Source organism: Bombina bombina, chromosome 1, assembly GCF_027579735.1.
Source record: "Bombina bombina isolate aBomBom1 chromosome 1, aBomBom1.pri, whole genome shotgun sequence".
In the NCBI taxonomy this organism is placed as follows: Eukaryota; Metazoa; Chordata; class Amphibia; order Anura; family Bombinatoridae; genus Bombina; species Bombina bombina.
The window spans coordinates 1110509576-1110529330 of NC_069499.1; the positions used below are offsets into that span (position 1 = coordinate 1110509576).

The 19755-nt window shown below is 40.3% G+C and overlaps 1 protein-coding gene across 1 annotated transcript in view; it reads right to left on the minus strand.

Annotated features, from left to right (window-relative positions):
* Positions 1-12918: 12918 nt before the first annotated feature.
* Positions 12919-19755, minus strand: part of LOC128641295 (G-protein coupled receptor 39) — a 12229-nt gene continuing 5392 nt past the window's right edge. Inside the window, exon 2 of the mRNA XM_053693897.1 lies at positions 12919-13723. Coding sequence (XP_053549872.1) covers positions 13395-13723 — 329 coding nt within the window. The 3' untranslated portion in view covers positions 12919-13394. The remainder of the gene's footprint in view (positions 13724-19755) is intronic.

Here is a 19755-nt window from a genome sequence, read left to right on the forward strand (position 1 = left end):
ATCGTTTTCGTTCCTTTCGTTTCAACAAAGAACAAAAGCCTGATCCTTCGTTCTCAGGAGCAGTTTCAGTTTGGAAACCATCTCCAGTCTGGAATAAATCCAAGCCTGCTAGAAAGGCAAAGCCTGCTTCTAAGTTCACATGAAGGTACGGCCCTCATTCCAGTTCAGCTGGTAGGGGGCAGGTTACGTTTTTTCAAAGAAATTTGGATCAGTTCTGTTCACAATCTTTGGATTCAGAACATTGTTTCAGAAGGGTACAGAATTGGTTTCAAGATGAGACCTCCTGCAAAGAGATTTTTTCTTTCCCATGTCCCAGTAAATCCAGTGAAAGCTCAAGCATTTCTGAATTGTGTTTCAGATCTAGAGTTGGCTGGAGTAATTATGCCAGTTCCAGTTCCGGAACAGGGGATGGGGTTTTATTCAAATCTCTTCATTGTACCAAAGAAGGAGAATTCCTTCAGACCAGTTCTGGATCTAAAATTATTGAATCGTTATGTAAGGATACCAACGTTCAAGATGGTAACTGTAAGGACTATATTGCCTTTTGTTCAGCAAGGGAATTATATGTCCACAATAGATTTACAGGATGTATATCTGCATATTCCGATTCATCCAGATCATTATCAGTTCCTGAGATTCTCTTTTCTAGACAAGCATTACCAATTTGTGGCTCTACCGTTTGGCCTTGCTACAGCTCCAAGAATTTTCACAAAGATTCTCGGTGCCCTTCTGTCTGTAATCAGAGAACAGGGTATTGTGGTATTTCCTTATTTGGACGATATCTTGGTACTTGCTCCGTCTTTACATTTAGCAGAGTCTCATACGAATCGACTTGTGTTGTTTCTTCAAGATCATGGTTGGAGGATCAATTTACCAAAAAGTTCTTTGATTCCTCAAACAAGGGTAACCTTTCTGGGTTTCCAGATAGATTCAGTGTCCATGACTTTGTCTTTAACAGACAAGAGACGTCTAAAATTGATTACAGCCTGTCGAAACCTTCAGTCTCAATCATTCCCTTCGGTAGCCTTATGCATGGAAATTCTAGGTCTTATGACTGCTGCATCGGACGCGATCCCCTTTGCTCGTTTTCACATGCGACCTCTTCAGCTCTGTATGCTGAACCAATGGTGCAGGGATTACACGAAGATATATCAATTAATATCTTTAAAACCGATTGTTCGGCACTCTCTAACGTGGTGGACAGATCACCATCGTTTAATTCAGGGGGCTTCTTTTGTTCTTCCGACCTGGACTGTAATTTCAACAGATGCAAGTCTCACAGGTTGGGGAGCTGTGTGGGGATCTCTGACGGCACAAGGAGTTTGGGAATCTCAGGAGGTGAGATTACCGATCAATATCTTGGAACTCCGTGCAGTTTTCAGAGCTCTTCAGTTTTGGCCTCTTCTGAAGAGAGAATCGTTCATTTGTTTTCAGACAGACAATGTCACAACTGTGGCATACATCAATCATCAAGGAGGGACTCACAGTCCTCTGGCTATGAAAGAAGTATCTCGAATTTTGGTTTGGGCGGAATCCAGCTCCTGTCTAATCTCTGCGGTTCATATCCCAGGTGTAGACAATTGGGAAGCGGATTATCTCAGTCGCCAAACGTTGCATCCGGGCGAATGGTCTCTTCACCCAGAGGTATTTCTTCAGATTGTTCAAATGTGGGGGCTCCCAGAGATAGATCTGATGGCCTCTCATCTAAACAAGAAACTTCCCAGGTATCTGTCCAGATCCCGGGATCCTCAGGCGGAGGCAGTGGATGCATTATCACTTCCTTGGAAGTATCATCCTGCCTATATCTTTCCGCCTCTAGTTCTTCTTCCAAGAGTAATCTCCAAGATTCTGAGGGAATGCTCGTTTGTTCTGCTAATAGCTCCGGCATGGCCTCACAGGTTTTGGTATGCGGATCTTGTCCGGATGGCATCTTGCCAACCATGGACTCTTCCGTTAAGACCAGACCTTCTGTCTCAAGGTCCTTTTTTCCATCCGGATCTGAAATCCTTAAATTTAAAGGTATGGAGATTGAACGCTTGATTCTTGGTCATAGAGGTTTCTCTGACTCCGTGATTAATACTATGTTACAGGCTCGTAAATCTGTATCTCGAGAGATATATTATAGAGTCTGGAAGACTTATATTTCTTGGTGTCTTTCTCATCATTTTTCTTGGCATTCTTTTAGAATACCGAGAATTTTACAGTTTCTTCAGGATGGTTTAGATAAGGGTTTGTCCGCGAGTTCTTTGAAAGGACAAATCTCCGCTCTTTCTGTTCTTTTTCACAGAAAGATTGCTATTCTTCCTGATATTCATTGTTTTGTACAAGCTTTGGTTCGTATAAAACCTGTCATTAAGTCAATTTCTCCTCCATGGAGTTTGAATTTGGTTTTGGGAGCTCTTCAAGCTCCTCCGTTTGAACCTATGCATTCATTGGACATTAAATTACTTTCTTGGAAAGTTTTGTTCCTTTTGGCCATCTCTTCTGCTAGAAGAGTTTCTGAATTATCTGCTCTTTCGTGTGAGTCTCCTTTTCTGATTTTTCATCAGGATAAGGCGGTGTTGCGAACTTCTTTTGAATTTTTACCTAAAGTTGTGAATTCCAACAACATTAGTAGAGAAATTGTGGTTCCTTCATTATGTCCTAATCCTAAGAATTCTAAGGAGAAATCATTGCATTCTTTGGATGTTGTTAGAGCTTTGAAATATTATGTTGAAGCTACGAAATCTTTCCGTAAGACTTCTAGTCTATTTGTTATCTTTTCCGGTTCTAGGAAAGGCCAGAAAGCTTCTGCCATTTCTTTGGCATCTTGGTTGAAATCTTTAATTCATCTTGCCTATGTTGAGTCGGGTAAAATTCCGCCTCAAAGAATTACAGCTCATTCTACTAGGTCAGTTTCTACTTCCTGGGCGTTTAGGAATGAAGCTTCGGTTGACCAGATCTGCAAAGCAGCAACTTGGTCCTCTTTGCATACTTTTACTAAATTCTACCATTTTGATGTATTTTCTTCTTCTGAAGCAGTTTTTGGTAGAAAAGTTCTTCAGGCAGCGGTTTCAGTTTGAATCTTCTGCTTATGTTTTTTGTTAAACTTTATTTTGGGTGTGGATTATTTTCAGCAGGAATTGGCTGTCTTTATTTTATCCCTCCCTCTCTAGTGACTCTTGTGTGGAAAGATCCACATCTTGGGTAGTCATTATCCCATACGTCACTAGCTCATGGACTCTTGTTAATTACATGAAAGAAAACATAATTTATGTAAGAACTTACCTGATAAATTCATTTCTTTCATATTAACAAGAGTCCATGAGGCCCACCCTTTTTTGTGGTGGTTATGATTTTTTTGTATAAAGCACAATTATTCCAATTCCTTATTTTATATGCTTCGCACTTTTTTTCTTATCACCCCACTTCTTGGCTATTCGTTAAACTGATTTGTGGGTGTGGTGAGGGGTGTATTTATAGGCATTTTAAGGTTTGGGAAACTTTGCCCCTCCTGGTAGGAATGTATATCTCATACGTCACTAGCTCATGGACTCTTGTTAATATGAAAGAAATGAATTTATCAGGTAAGTTCTTACATAAATTATGTTTTTTCTAACTTTGACCCCCAAAATCTGTTACATATCTACAACCACCAAAAAACACCTATGCTAAATAGTTTCTAAATATTGTCCTGATTTTAGAAATACCCAATGTTTACATGTTCTTTGCTTTTTTTGCAAGTTATAGGGCAATAAATACAAGTAGCACATTGCTATTTCCAAACCATTTTTTTTTCAAAATTAGCGCTAGTTACATTAGAACACTGATATCTTTCAGGAATCTCTGAATATCCATTGACATGTATATATTTTTTTTTAGTAGACAACCCAAAGTATTGATCTAAGCCCATTTTGGTATATTTCATGCCACCATTTCACCGCCAAATGCGATCAAATAAAAAAAATGTTCACTTTTTCACAAATTTTTTCACAAACTTTAGGTTTCTCACTGAAATTATTTACAAACAGCTTGTGCAATTATGTCACAAATGGTTGTAAATTCTTCTCTGGGATCCCCTTTGTTCAGAAATAGCATACTTATATGGCTTTGGTGTTGCTTTTTGGTAATTAGAATGCCACTAAATGCCACTGCGCAACACACGTGTATTATGCCCAGCAGTGAAGGGGTTAATTAGGGAGCATGTAGGGAGTTTTTTGGGGTAATTTTAGCTTTAGTGTAGTGTAGTAGACAACCCCAAGTATTGATCTAGGCCCATTTTGGTATATTTCATGCCACCATTTCACCGCCAAATGCGATCAAATTAAAAAAAAACGTTAAATTTTTCACAATTTTAGGTTTCTCAATGAAATCATTTACAAACAGATTGTGCAGTTATGGCACAAATGGTTGTAAATGCTTCTCTGGGATCCCCTTTGTTCAGAAATAGCAGACATATATGGCTTTGGCGTTGCTTTTTGGTATTTTGAAGGCTGCTAAATGCCGCTGCGCATCACACGTGTATTATGGCTAGCAGTGAAGGGGTTAATTAGGTAGCTTGTAGGGAGCTTGCAGGGTTAATATTAGATTTAGTGTAGAGCTCAGCCTCCCACCGTAAACATCAGACCCCCTCATCCCTCCTAAACAGCTCTCTTCCCTCCCCCACCCCACAATTGTCCCCGCCATCTTAAGTACTGGCAGAAAGTCTGCCAGTACTAAAATAAAAGCTATATTTGTTTTTTTGGTGGGTTTTTTTAAAAGCATATTTACATATGCTGCTGTGTACTATCCCCCTTAGCCCCCAACCTCACTGATCCCCCCAAACAGCTCTATAACCCTCCCACTCTAACTTAATGGGCGCCATCTTGGGTACTGGCAGCTGTCTGCCAGTACCCAGTTTAGACGAAAAAAAGTTTTTGTTTTGCATTTTTTTAACTTTTCTGTAGTGTAGCTTCCCCCCACACAAAAACCAACCCCCCACCCCTCCACGATCTCTTTTTGTGGGGTTTTTTGTGTGTGATTATGGCCTTTTAACTTTTTACTGTTTATTGATTTTCTGTAGTGTAGCGGTTCCCACCCGCTCCCGCCCCGTGCACGCGCCCGCCTGCCACCCTCCGTGCACGCGCGCGCGTCCGTGCGCGCCCCCGACGGTGCAGCCCCCGATCCCGCCCCCCCCGACGTCACACGGCACACCGATGGCCGCCCACCCGCCTCCCAAGTCGGCTCCCACCCACCAACGATACCGGCCATCGATGTCCGGTGCAGAGAGGGCCACAGAGTGGCTCTCTCTGCATCGGATGGCCATGTATGGTTATTGCAGGATGCCTCCTTATCGAGGCATCACTGCAATAACCGGAAAGCAGCTGGAAGCGAGCAGGATCGCTTCCAGCTGCTTTCCACACCGAGGACGTGCAGGGTACGTCCTCAGGCGTTAACTGCCTTTTTTTTGAGGACGTACCCTGCACGTCCTCGGTCATTAAGGGGTTAATTAATTTATTGATAGGGTAGTGTTAGGTTTAATTATATCTTAGGATAGGATTTATTTTACAGGTAAATTTGTTATTATTTTAACTAGGTAACTATTAAATAGCTATTGTACCTGGTTAAAATAATTAAAAAGTTGCCTGTAAAATAAATATTAATCCTAAAATAGCTATAATATAATTATAATTTATATTGTAGCTATATTAGGATTTATTTTACAGGTAAGTATTTAGCTTTAAATAGGAATAAGTTATTTAATAAGAGTTAATTTATTTCGTTAGATGTAAATTATATTTAACTTAGGGGGGTGTTAGTATTAGGGTTAGACTTAGCTTTAGGGGTTAATACATTTATTATAGTATCGGTGAGGTCCGCTCGGCAGATTAGGGGTTAATAATTGAAGGTAGGTGTCGGCGATGTTAGGGAGGGCAGATTAGGGGTTAATACTATTTATGATAGGGTTAGTGAGGCGGGTTAGGGGTTAATACATTTATTATAGTAGCGCTCAGGTCCGGTCGGCAGATTAGGGGTTAATAAGTGTAGGCAGGTGTCGGCGACGTTGAGGGGGGCAGATTAGGGGTTAATAAATATAATATAGGGGTCGGCGGTGTTAGGGGCAGCAGATTAGTGGTACATAGGGATAACGTAGGTGGCGGCGCTTTGCGGTCGGAAGATTAGGGGTTAATTATTTTAAGTAGCTGGCGGCGACGTTGTGGGGGGCAGGTTAGGGGTTAATAAATGTAATACAGGGGTCGGCGGGGTTAGGGGCAGCAGATTAGGGGTACATAAGTATAACGTAGGTGGCGGTCGGCAGATTAGGGGTTAAAAATTTAAATCGAGTGGCGGCGATGTGGGGGGAGCTCGGTTTAGGGGTACATAGGTAGTTTATGGGTGTTAGTGTACTTTAGGGTACAGTAGTTAAGAGCTTTATGAACCGGCGTTAGCCAGAAAGCTCTTAACTCCTGCTATTTTCAGGCGGCTGGAATTTTGTCGTTAGAGCTCTAACGCTCACTTCAGAAACGACTCTAAATACCAGCGTTAGAAAGATCCCATTGAAAACATAGGATACGCAAATGGCGTAGGGGGATCTGCGGTATGGAAAAGTCGCGGCTGAAAAGTGAGCGTTAGACCCTTTAATCACTGACTCCAAATACCAGCGGGCGGCCAAAACCAGCGTTAGGAGCCTCTAACGCTGGTTTTGACGGCTACCGCCGAACTCCAAATCTAGGCCTAAAGTTGGAGTAGGGATACTAGCTAGTAACCAGTGACTGTAGCTAGCAGTGTTTATTCTCATTCCTGGGACTCTCATTTGTGGATGGCTTTACTACTATCACTTGTCTATATCAGATAACATTCTGGATGAAGACCTATTGGTTTGAGGATTAAGGACATATGCTATTCTTTGTGTTTACAATTCAAACTGTAGCTTTCAGCGACAGTAAAGATTTACAGAGCTCTTGTTGTTACTATTTTTCACAATAGATAAGCCATATAGGTTTTGCTCTTTATACTTTGTTATGTCAGGATAATGTGACCTGTGTATATTGAATTATATGTATGCACAGTTCCACTTGTAGTATGTACATATACAGTATATATACTGTATATATATATATATATATATATATATATATATATATATATATGTATATATGGATGATACTTTATTTTAATATGTTTTACATATGTACAATTTCCTTACAGCCCTAACACCTTACTTCTGGTCTCCAGTCGTGACCTGTTTTGTGCACATGCTCACAATATGAGCGCTAAACATTCACTGGTCTGTTTTACTATTGAGTTGTAATTCCCGATTGTGCGCTGTTATGAGTACGTACACTGCACTATCAATAGTGCTAAATTTAATCTAAGCTTTTTTGTCTAAAGGGTTGGGGAACCAGAAGTTGTTAACTTTATCCAAACCCTTTTCCACTACCCTGTTGCTTGAAATTATTTTCTTCTCTAAAAGTATGGGTAGGGAGGGGTATTGCCATTAGGAATATAAATAGCCTTTCTGGTCTCTAGTACCAACATCGGTTGTTCCCACTGAGGCTTTTTGAAATTGACAGAGCTGATTTCCAGATGTGGCTATGACCAGGTTCCTTACTATTATGATTAAGCTGAATTATCTCAAGTTAATTCAGAGAATGGAAATATAATTTCACAACCATTATTGCAATTGTCTGCACAACCTTAGATTGCTCTCTCAGTAGATCTCTACAAATTCAGAAAATAGGTAAAATCCGTATCCATTGCGGCATTATGGGTCAACATATCAACCCACCCAGGGCTATAAGAAAGCTTTTTGAGCATGCCAGGTAGCACGGATATTACAAGTTGAATGTAAAAAGTCGGCAAACCCAATCTCATTTTCTCAAGTGTGCTAACCCGACACAAAATATTAATATTTTCCATTCCAATGTTCTTCACATAGCAGAATATGTTCTACTTATTCATAAATACATATTTCTACATATATATGATGTTTTTGGTATAATATATATCTATACATATAGGTATATATGATTATATAGGTATTGATACAGTATATATATATATATATATATATATATATATATATATATATACAGTGGGGCAAAAAAGTATTTAGTCAGCCATCAATTGTGCAAGTTCTCCCACTTAAGAAGATGAGAGAGGCCTGTAATTTTCATCATAGGTATACCTCAACTATGAGCGACAAAATGTGGAAACAAATCCAGACAATCACATTGTCTGATTTGGAAAGAATTTATTTGCAAATTATGGTGGAAAATAAGTATTTGTCAATATCAAAAGTTCATCTCAATACTTTGTTATATATATCCCTTTGTTGGCAATGACAGAGGTCAAACGTTTTCTGTAAGTCTTCACAAGGTTGTCACACACTGTTGCTGGTATGTTGGCCCATTCCTGCATGCAGATCTCCTCTAGAGCAGTGATGTTTTGGGGCTGTAGCTGGGCAACACAGACTTTCAACTCCCTCCAAAGGTTTTCTATGGGGTTGAGATCTGGAGACTGGCTAGGCCACTCCAGGACCTTGAAATGCTTCTTACGAAGCCACTCCTTCATTGCCCGAGCGGTGTGTTTGGGATCATTGTCATGCTGAAAGACCCAGCCACGTTTCATCTTCAATGAGGTTTGCACTCAAAATCTCACAATACATGGCCCCATTTATTCTTTCATGTACACGGATCAGTCGTATTGTTCCCTTTGCAGAGAAACAGCCCCAAAGCATGATGTTGCCACCCCCATGCTTCACAGTAGGTATGGGGTTCTTTGGTTGCAACTCAGCATTCTCTCTCCTCCAAACACGATGAGTTGTGTTTCTACCAAACAGTTCTACTTTGGTTTCATCTGACCATATGACATTCTCCCAATCCGCTTCTGGATCATCCAAATGCTCTTTAGCATACTTCAGACGGGCCCGGACATGTACTGGCTTAAGCAGGGGGACACGTCTGGTACTGCAAGATCTGAGTCCCTGGTGGCGTAGTGTGTTACTGATAGTAGCCTTTGTTACGTTGGTCCCAGCTCTCTGCAGGTCATTCACTAGGTCCCCCGTGTGGTTCTGGGATGTTTGCTCACTGTTCTTGTGATCATTTTGACCCCACAGGGTGAGATCTTGCGTGGAGCCCCAGATCGATGGAGATTAACAGTGGTCTTGTATGTCTTCCATTTTCTAATTATTGCTCCCACAGTTGATTTCTTCACGCCAAGCTGCTTGCCAATTGCAGATTCAGTATTCCCAGCCTGGTGCAGGTCTACAATTTTGTTTCTGGTGTCCTTCGACAGCTCTTTGGTCTTCACCATAGTGGAGTTTGGAGTGTGACTGTTTGAGGTTGTGGACAGGTGTCTTTTATACTGATAACAAGTTCAAACAGATTCTATTAATACAGGTAATGAGTGGAGGACAGAGGAGCATCTTAAAGAAGAAGATACAGGTCTGTGAGAGCCAGAAATCTTGCTTGTTTGTAGGCGACCAAATACTTATTTTCCACCATAATATGCAAATAAATTCTTTCCAAATCAGACAATGTGATTGTCTGGATTTGTTTCCACATTTTGTCTCTCATAGTTGAGGTATACCTATGATGAAAATTACAGGCCTCTGTCATCTTCTTAAGTGGGAGAACTTGCACAATTGGTGGCTGACTAAATACTTTTTTGCCCCACTGTGTATATATATATATATATATATATATATATATATATATATATATATATATATATATATAGGAATATCTATTTTAAAATACTTATAGCATATTCCCCAATGTAAAGAACGTTGGAATGTGAAATATTTACAGCAAATACACAAACACTTTAAGCCAGATTACAAGTGGAGCGCTATTTAATGCTCCTGCACGAGCGTTAACTGTGCTAGAAGTAAGCTTTTTGTGCGCGTCGGGTATGTGCAGAATATTGCAATGTGAAATATTTACAGTAAATACATAGTTAAAACCTTCAAATATGAATATTGCATAAGGGCTAAAATGTACTTACATATGTGTGTGTATATATTGTGTATATATATATATATATATATATATATATATATATATATATATAAAAACGGAAGCGGGCTGCACTTTCAGACCGGACCATGTACACATCCTATGACCCTGCAACATGCTCAGCCCTGGGTGCTCACTGGCACTCACAGGAAGCTGTGCTGTCCCCAGAGTCACAGGAAGTTAACCCCAGACAGGTCTGGGTGCAAGAACCATAGGGAAAATTACAAAACACACAGAGAAAGTCCAGCACTTACTTACAAACTCTCAGCTAAGATTAAAAGCAAAAGTGGAAGGGTTAGTTACCGCATTTGGCCAAATGGGACAAGCCCAGGTACCATGTCAAGGTCCCTTTCTAAAAACCTGGCACCCTAAAACAGCCACACAATGCAAGCTCTCAATCCAACAAACTGGGAACAAGTGAAGGGTGCACAGGCTTATCTAATAACCCCAGACATATACAAAATACGGAAGGGGACTGCACTCTCAGGGGCCGATTTAACATTGTGAAAGCAGACATGATCCAATATTGCGGTTAATGTCCGCTGCACATCGATAAATGCCGACCGCATACTCTGTCGGCATTTATCATTGCACCAGCTGTGCTGTCCCCAGAGTCACAGGCAGTTAACCCCAGACAGGTCTGAGTGCAAGAACCATAGGGAAAATTACAAAGCAAATTAATACAACACACAGAGAAAGTCCAGCACTCACAAGCTCTCAGCTAAGTTTAAAAGCAAAAATGGAAGGGTTAGTTACCGCATTTGGGGACAGCACAGCTTCCTGTAAGTGCCAGTGAGCACCCAGGGCTGAGCATGTTGCAGGGTCATGGGATGTGTACCCGGTCCGGTCTGAGAGTGCAGTCCCCTTCCGTGTTTTGTAAATGTCTGGGGTGATTACATAAGCCTGCGCACCCTTCACTTGTTCACAGTTTGTTGGCTTAAGAGCTTGCCTTATCAGACGCGGCTGGCACTATGACTGACTGTTTCGGGTATGCTACGACTATTTCTACCCCTCCCACACAGGCACTCTGGTTGTTTAAGGTGTCTACTCTCGCACTTTGTTATGCACACAGGACTGCTACTGTGACGGTTATGAGCTTTGCAAGGTAAATGTACATTTAGTGTTTGGTGATGCGATCAGAGGTCCAGATGTTACTGATATAAGCTAGGTATATCTGCACTACCGGTATACTGTGCCGACCAGTGACTGTTAGACTATCTGTTAAGATTGAGGATATTAGTACCATACTAAGGGCTCTTAATTATCCACGACCATTAGCATATACATTTAAGTAGACCAGTACTTTATGTTGTGCTTACTATGTCTTGCTACATGACTCTTATTGCGATTTGGCGTTCTCACACTTTTAGTGGGCCTATGTACAGTTGCCATGTAATATATACTCTGTGCCTGCAGTCTGTTTGTTTTGTTTGATTTATTTGTGTTATATGTATGTACCTATCAATTCTGTATGTTCACTATGATTGATCTGTGTTTTCACTTTGTGATTGGATACAGTGCATTAGGTATTAGTTAATCTTGTATCTGTATTTGTATATACTTTCTTTGGGTAACAGTAGATGTTGCCTTGACAACCGTTTTGGTGCAATTCCTGTTCAGTGGGGGAGGGTCTTAGAGGGTATAAATGTTTGCTTGTCATATTTCATTGTTGGTCTGATGAAGGGGAGCTGTCCCCGATACGTCACGTAAATAAAAGCTACTATTGCTATTTCTTAAGACCAATGAGTGCTGTCTTCTATTACATATACCTCTACCTGTATTCAGCACCCTGGCATCAGGACACCGGTTAGTGTGAGTGAACCAGCCTCTGAATATATATATATATATATATATATATATATATATATATATATATATATACAGAAAATTGGTGTAAATGCACTCTTACCAACTCTTGCAATTGTCAGGGTGCTATGAGGGTAATTTGTAGCAATACTGAGAAGAAGCACTCAAGATGATATAGCTTTGAGACTGTTGGATAGACTCATTCTGGGAGGACGACGATATCTCATTAACTTTAAGCTCCATCGTAACACTTTATCATTTGGTTTTGTGATCGCTCTGGGCGTCCCTAGTGATAAGGGGCGTTAGCCATAGTTACTATTGGATGACGTATTGACTGTGAGTGTAAGAAAGTTGCTTATTGGTGGAATTACGATCACCAACTCTGTTTGTTTATTACACCTAGTTTGTTTATTCTATAACCTGCCTGATATGCACCTGACTGGAGTGCGATTGCCCCATTGAAGTGACTATTCAGGGTTCAATTTTATTTAAGTTTTTGTCATTGATATTTTCACTATACAAACATGTTGGTATCTATTACTGATTTTGATTGGTCACAATGAGGGGTGTGTTCAATACTTGGCCGTGATTGGTCAACCTTGTGGGGAGTGTTATCTGGAGCCTATTTAAAGGCTGTTTTTACACATTGTTAATTGGTCAGAGGAAGGGACTGTTGCTGTCCCGAAACATCACTAAAACTTCATTAAACTTATTTGTCACTGTTGGAGAAAGTTCAGTGAGTGCTTCTTTTCAATATTGATATATATATATATATATATATATATATATATATATATATATACATATACACACACACACACACACACACACACTCATTACTATTACAGATTTAAGAACATCTGAATATTCCATTCTTTGTCAAAACTCTGTAGAATACGTAGTTATTGTCCCTCTTTAGAAAGTGCCATATACACTGCTTTGCTTGTTGCAGCTATGTCCCAGGGGTCTATGTGTGCGTATTTTAGTCAAAAGTGACATCTCACTGTGTAAATTATACTTTATTCTGGGAACAAGTGTGAAGTCAGACTTAACAGAGATAGCTGCTTAACTGCATGTTTTTATTCTGCTAAACATTGTGACTGAAGATCATATACATTGTTATAAGTGCCTTTATTTTATATACAATATAACATATAACAGAGTATATAGCTCATAAAGATTTATGCAGGGCACATTATGGCTGGTTACTCTTCACACCACTGATACTTCAGCCATTAAACTGCAATATGTTATACATTCAAAAAAAGTCATTCACAGATTTATTTTTTGTCTAACTAAACTGAACATTTAATATTGCACTTCATAGCTTGCTAGCAATGTTATGAAAACCTAAGCCCCACTGTAAGAGTGCCTTACGGAATAATATTTACAGATTCATGATTATACTGCAGAATAATAATTACAGAATATAAATGTTAGATCAATTATTTTCAATGCAAAATAAAAATAGTAATGTAGAACCTCTGCTTTTTAAATCACTTTAAAGGACATTTTGGTTTCTATGATCAGTCCAGAAGGATTTTTTTTTTTTTTTTAAAGAACCATGATATTGGATTAAACTATCTATTAAGGGGAATACGGTAGACTGCTTTACAAATTGCTAGTTTCCTGTCCTTGATGAGACAGTCTGCCTCCCTGGATACTAGACTGTTGTTGCCATGACCCAGAAGCCAGTAGTGGTCTTTGTAAACAAGGTATCAGGGTTTGAAGGAAGGCTCTGCGGAAGGTGCGAGATGTCAGGTTGTAGAGCAGGGGAGTGAGACAGGAGCTCAGATAGTAAAATGAATTGGTAATGGGTTGTAAGGTGATGTATGAACGGTAATACGTTTCTGTCCACTGCTCTTTACTGCGCATTATGGTCATCAGACGGCGAGCTTGGAAAGGAAGCCAACATACTGCCAGAGCTCCTACTATGCATCCTGCAACAAAAAAGAACAATATCAGAAACCGGAGACAGTTGTAATAATCTTAGAAACAGTCAAGAAAAATGTCATTGAAATTGGCAATTACTAAAGAAGAATACAAGTCTGATGTTCATCACTCTAATATAAAAAGGGCTTCATAAGTTTTATGAGATTTGTCATTGTTATGAGAATCATCTAGAAGCATGTCCGCCACAGGATCACTCATTTGAAAGAGCAAGATTGCAGCTTTCACATAAGAGAAATTCGTGTTTGAATAGACCTGGGACCACAGTAGGAAAATAAGTTTGTCTTGAGTCTGGTCTTTTAAGACTATGAGGCATATTTAAGAAATGCCTTGCGGACCTGATCCGACAGTGCGGATCAGGTCCGCAAGACATCGCTGAATGCGGAGAGCAATAAGCTCTCCTCATTTAACATTGCTCCAGCAGCTCACAAGAGCTGCTGGTGCAATGCCGCCCCCTGCAGACTCGCGGTCAAGTGGCCGCCAGCAGGGGATGTCAATCAACCCGATTGTATGGAGGGTTTTGGAGCAGCGGTCTTTGTGACCGCTGCTTCATAACAGCTGTTTCTGGCGAGTCTGAAGACTTGCCAGAAACAAGGGCCGTCAAGCTCCTTTCGGAGCTTGATAGATAGGCCCCTATGACTGTGTCACACACAGAGAATATTGATAGCCAGGAGTGACCCAGGGGCTAAGGTAGGAGTCTAATCAGTTATCAGCCAAGAGCAACAGTACTGGGTATACGATTTAGGATTAGCCTTACTGTAAAAAGAGCCAGGTAATGGTGCCAGGGAGGGACAGACTCAGAAAACAGGTACAAGCCGAAGGTCAAGCCAGGTAGGTTAGATGCCAGGTATCAAAGGGATAGACAGACTCAAAATCCATTAAACAAATCAATGTCAGTTCCAGTTATTGCTGAGCAAAGGTATCCAATAGGGAGAAGGCAAACACAGATCAGTAGTAGAAAGCCAAGTGAGTAACAGATAGACAAAAGGAATAGTGCACCCAAATTGAATGAAGACAACTAAGAGAAGCTGAGTGTGCACACAAAATATAATGGGAAAAGCTCACTAAACAAAGAGTAGTGCACTAATGCTGAACCAAGCATTGGATCGTGTGGTCCTAGCACACTACAAGACAGAAGCAGGAGTCGGAACACACATTTTGTGCAGTTATAGAACAATCAGGCACTGGAGAAGGAGTCAAGGGGAAAAAGGAAGGCGCTATGAAAGACTGAAAGAAAGATGGATATAAGGGGAAATGTATAAGTCAAGGGGAAGGACTGAGACAGACAGTGATAAATAGGATTACAGCACTAAGCCTGAAACCCAGAAGTTTCCATTCATGCATAGAGCATACAATTTAGTTACAATGAAAAGAAATATTAGAAAATAGGAGTAAATTGGATTCTTTTTTTTAAATCACATGCTCTATCGCATTAATCATTAATGTTTATTTTTTGACATTTAAGTGAAAATGCTTGTAACCTTTGACCAATTGTAATCCATAAATACCAAAGTTTAAAGGGCCACTGTAAGTAAATATTTTCTATGCCTGTTACTAACTAACTACCCCAAATACGCTTTTTATCAATAGCATTTCATTAACATATCTCTACCGTATATAAGAAATCTTGTCTGCAAATTGTAATTGTTTTCCAAACCCACTCCGTGGGTATCCTTTGCTCTGTACCAATTCGTTTACAATACCTAGGTTTCAAAATGGCGCTTTAAACACAATTTCATTGGTTTAAGTATTTTGAACACACAGTGCTGAAAATAGTGGGCAGGATAACGTGACATCATCGGGGAATAAAATATATAACTTATAGAACGTTATGAAACTTCATTTTGGAGAAAATATAGGTCAGTAGGTTTTAATTAATGTTTATTAACTTTAATATGTTAGTTGTTTAGCTTAAAAATTATAACAGAAAGTAATCCTTTAAAATGTCATCACAAGTCCTTGATTTATAGAAAATGTTTATTTTCTGAAACTCAAATCAAGACTGTTCCTATTACAGGGTCAGTAATGTCAAAATTAAACTTAAATTAACGGAACAGAGTATAACATTTTCAAACTACTTTCCATATTTCCTCTGTCATCAATTTTTCTTACTTCTCTTGGTATCCTTTGTTAAAGAGTAATCCTAGGTGAGCTCAGGAGTGTGCACGTGTCCTTAGCCATCTGGCAGCTATGTTTGCAACAAGGTTTATAGCAAACACTGCTGCCATAGAATGATACCTACACTCTATAGTGCAGTGTTTTTTTTTGTAGAGGGAGCAGCAAAACATAAAGCGCCTCAAGCACAAGCAGTGGCAGGAGATGTACAAATGAGTTTCACATCAGTTAAATTATGCTGACTGACTGGCATAAAAACAGTAAATCAAGTAGCTGCTTACTTTAGAATATAAAGAATAACATATATATATATATATATATATATATAACACACACATACACACACACTCACTCACTCACTCACTCACACACACACACACACATACATACACACACACACTTTGACAGTTTTTCACAGCTAGACAGCGCTAGTTCATGTGTGCTATATAGATAACATTGTGCTTACGCCCATAGTGTTATTTATGAGTCAGCCTTGATGGGCTAAACTGCAAGTTTCTCAAAAGTACTGAGGTAAGGGGGCAGTCTGCAGAGGCTTAGATACAAGGTAATCAAGTAAAAGTGTATTAATATAACAGTGTTGGTTATGCAAAACTGGGGAATGGGTAATAAATTGAGTATCTATCTTTTTAAACAATACAAATTTTGGTGTAGACTGTCCCTTAATTTTGTTTGTACAAATCTTTAGAGGGTCAAAAAAACACTAACGCTAATTTTGGAGAAATAAATTTATAATGTGATAATATACAAACTTTAATCATCTATATATTTCTTTTACAAAGATATGACGAGTCCACGGATTTCATCCTTACTTGTGGGATATTAACCTCCTGCTAACAGGAAGCGGCAAAGAGCACCACAGCAGAGCTGCACATATAGCCCCTCCCCTCCACCCCCATTCATTCTCTTTGCCTGTGTTATACTAGGAAGACATGGTAAAGTGAGGTGTTAGTTTTAGTTTCTTCAATCAAGAAGTTTGTTATTTTAAATGGTACCGGTGAGTACTATTTTCCTCAGGGGGATATGGAAGTAATTTGTCCAGTCCCAAAATTGGAACAGGGACAGGGGTTTTACTCAAACCTATTTGTGGTTCCCAAAAAAGAGGGAACGTTCAGACCCATCTTAGACCTCAAGTGTCTAAACAAATTTCTAAGAGTTCCATTCCATCATTCAAGATGGAGACAGTACGAACAATTTTACCAATGATCCAGGAGGGTCAATATATGACTACTGTGGACTTGAAGGATGCTTACCTTCATATTCCAATTCACAAGGATCATCATCAGTTTCTAAGGTTAGCCTTCTTGGACAAACATTATCAGTTTGTGGCTCTTCCCTTCAGGTTGGCTACAGCACCCAGAATCTTCACAAAGGTTCTAGGGTCTCTTTTGGCGGTTCTCAGACTGCGAGACATAGCGGTGGCGCCTTCTCTGGACGATATTCTGATTCAGGCGTCAACATATCATCTGACAAGATCTCACATGGACACTGTGTTGTCTTTTCTGAGAACTCACGGCTGGAAGGTGAACATAGAGAAGAGTTCACTTGTCCCACAGACAAGGGTTCCTTTCTTGGGAACTCTGATAGACTTGGTAGCTATGAAAATCAAAGATTCTAAATACTTGCCGAGCACTTCAGTCCATTCCTTGGCCATCAGTGGCTCAGTGTATGAAGGTAATTGGATTAATGGTAGCGGCAATGGACATAGTTCCGTTTGCTCGCTTTCATCTCAGACCACTGCAGCTGTGCATGCTCGGACAGTGGAATGGGGATTATGCGGACTTATCTCCTCAGATAAATCTGGATCAAGAGACCAGAAACTCTCTTCTTTGGTGGTTGTTTGTCGCCGGATCATCTGTTCCAAGGGACTTGTTTCCGCAGACCCTCGTGGGTGATAGTGACAACGGAAGCCAGCCTTCTGGGCTAGGGTGCAGTTTGGAACTCCCTGAAGGCTCTGGGTGTTTGGACTCAAGTGGAGTCTCTTCTTCCAATCAATATTCTGGAGCTGAGAGCAATATTCAATGCGCTTCAGGCGTGGCCTCAGTTGGCTTTGGCCAAATTCATCAGATTCCAGTCGGACAACATTACGATTGTGGCATATATCAATCATCAGGGGGGAACAAGGAGTTCCTTAGCGATGATAGAAGTATCCAAGATAATCCGTTGGGCGGAGGCCCACTATTGTCATCTGTCAGCGATTTACATCCCAGGAGTAGAGAACTGGGAGGCGGATTTTCTAAGTCGACAGACTCTTCATCCGGGGGAGTGGGAACTTCACCCGGAGGTATTTGCCTCATTGATTCTCAGATGGGGCAGACCAGAGTTGGATTTGATGGCATCTCGACAAAATGCCAAACTTCCAAGATACGGATCCCGGTCAAGGGATCCTCAGGCCGAACTGATAGATGCCTTGGCAGTGCCTTGGTTGTTCAGCCTACCTTATGTGTTTCCACCATTTCCTCTCCTCCCACGCGTGATTGCTCGAATCAAACAGGAGAGAGCTTCAGTGATCCTGATAGCGCCTGCGTGGCCACGCAGGACTTGGTATGCGGATCTAGTGGACATGTCCTCTCTGCCACCGAGAAACTTCCATTGAGACAGGACCTTCTCATTCAAGGTCCTTTCCAACATCCAAATCTAATTTCTCTGCAGCTGACTGCGTGGAGATTGAACGCTTGATTTTATCGAAGCGAGGATTCTCTGATTCGGTCATCAATACTTTGATACAGGCCAGAAAGCCTGTCACTAGAAAGAGCTATCATAAGATATGGCGTAATTATCTTTATTGGTGTTAATCCAAGGGTTACTCATGGAGTAAAGTTAGGATTCCTAGGATTCTGTCCTTTCTGCAAGAAGGATTGGAGAAAGGGTTATCAGTGAGTTCCTTAAAGGGACAAATTTCAGCTTTGTCAATTCTGTTTCACAAACGTTTGGCAAATGTGCCAGATGTTCAGTTTTTTTGTTAGGCTCTATCTAGAATTAAGGCTGTATATAGACCCATTACTCCTCCCTGGAGTTTGAATTTAGTTCTTCAAGGGGTTCCGTTTGAACCTATGCATTCCATGGATATCAAATTGTTATCCTGGAAAGTTCTGTTTTTAGTTGCTATTTCTGAGCTTTCAGCACTACAGTGTGATTCCCCTTATTTTATTTTTCATTCTGATAAGGTGGTGTTACGTACCAAACCTGGATTCCTTCCTAAGGTTGTTTCAAATAAGAATATTAATCAGGAAATTGTTGTTCCTTCCTTGTGTCCTAACCCTTCATCAAAGAAGGAGCGTATGTTTCATAATTTGGATGTGGTCCGTGCCTTAAAGTTTTACTTACAGGCAACTAAGGATTTCCGTCAATCATCTTCATTATTCATTGTTTATTCTGGAAAGCGTAGGGGTCAGAAAGCTACATCTACCTCTCTTTCTTTTTGGCTGAGAAGTATCATTCGCCTGGCATATGAGACTGCTGGACAGCAGCCTCCTGAAAGAATTACGGCTCATTCTACTAGGACTGTGGCTTCCACATGGGCTTTTAAAAACGATGCATCTGTTGAACAGATTTGTAAGGCTGCGACTTGGTCGTCCCTTCATACTTTTTCCAAATTTGATACTTTTGCTGCTTCTGAGGCTATTTTTGGGAGAAAGGGTTTTCAAGCAGTGGTGCCTTCCATTTAGGTTCCTGTCTTGTCCCTCCCTTTCATCCGTGTCCTATTGCTTTGGTATTGGTTTCCCACAAGGATGAAATCCGTGGACTCGTCATATCTTTGTAAAAGAAAAGTAAATTTATCCTTACCTGATAAATTAATTTCTTTTACGATATGACGAGTCCACGGCCCACCCTGTTATTTTAAGACAGATTTATTTTATCTTTTGTAAACTTCAGTCACCTCTGCACC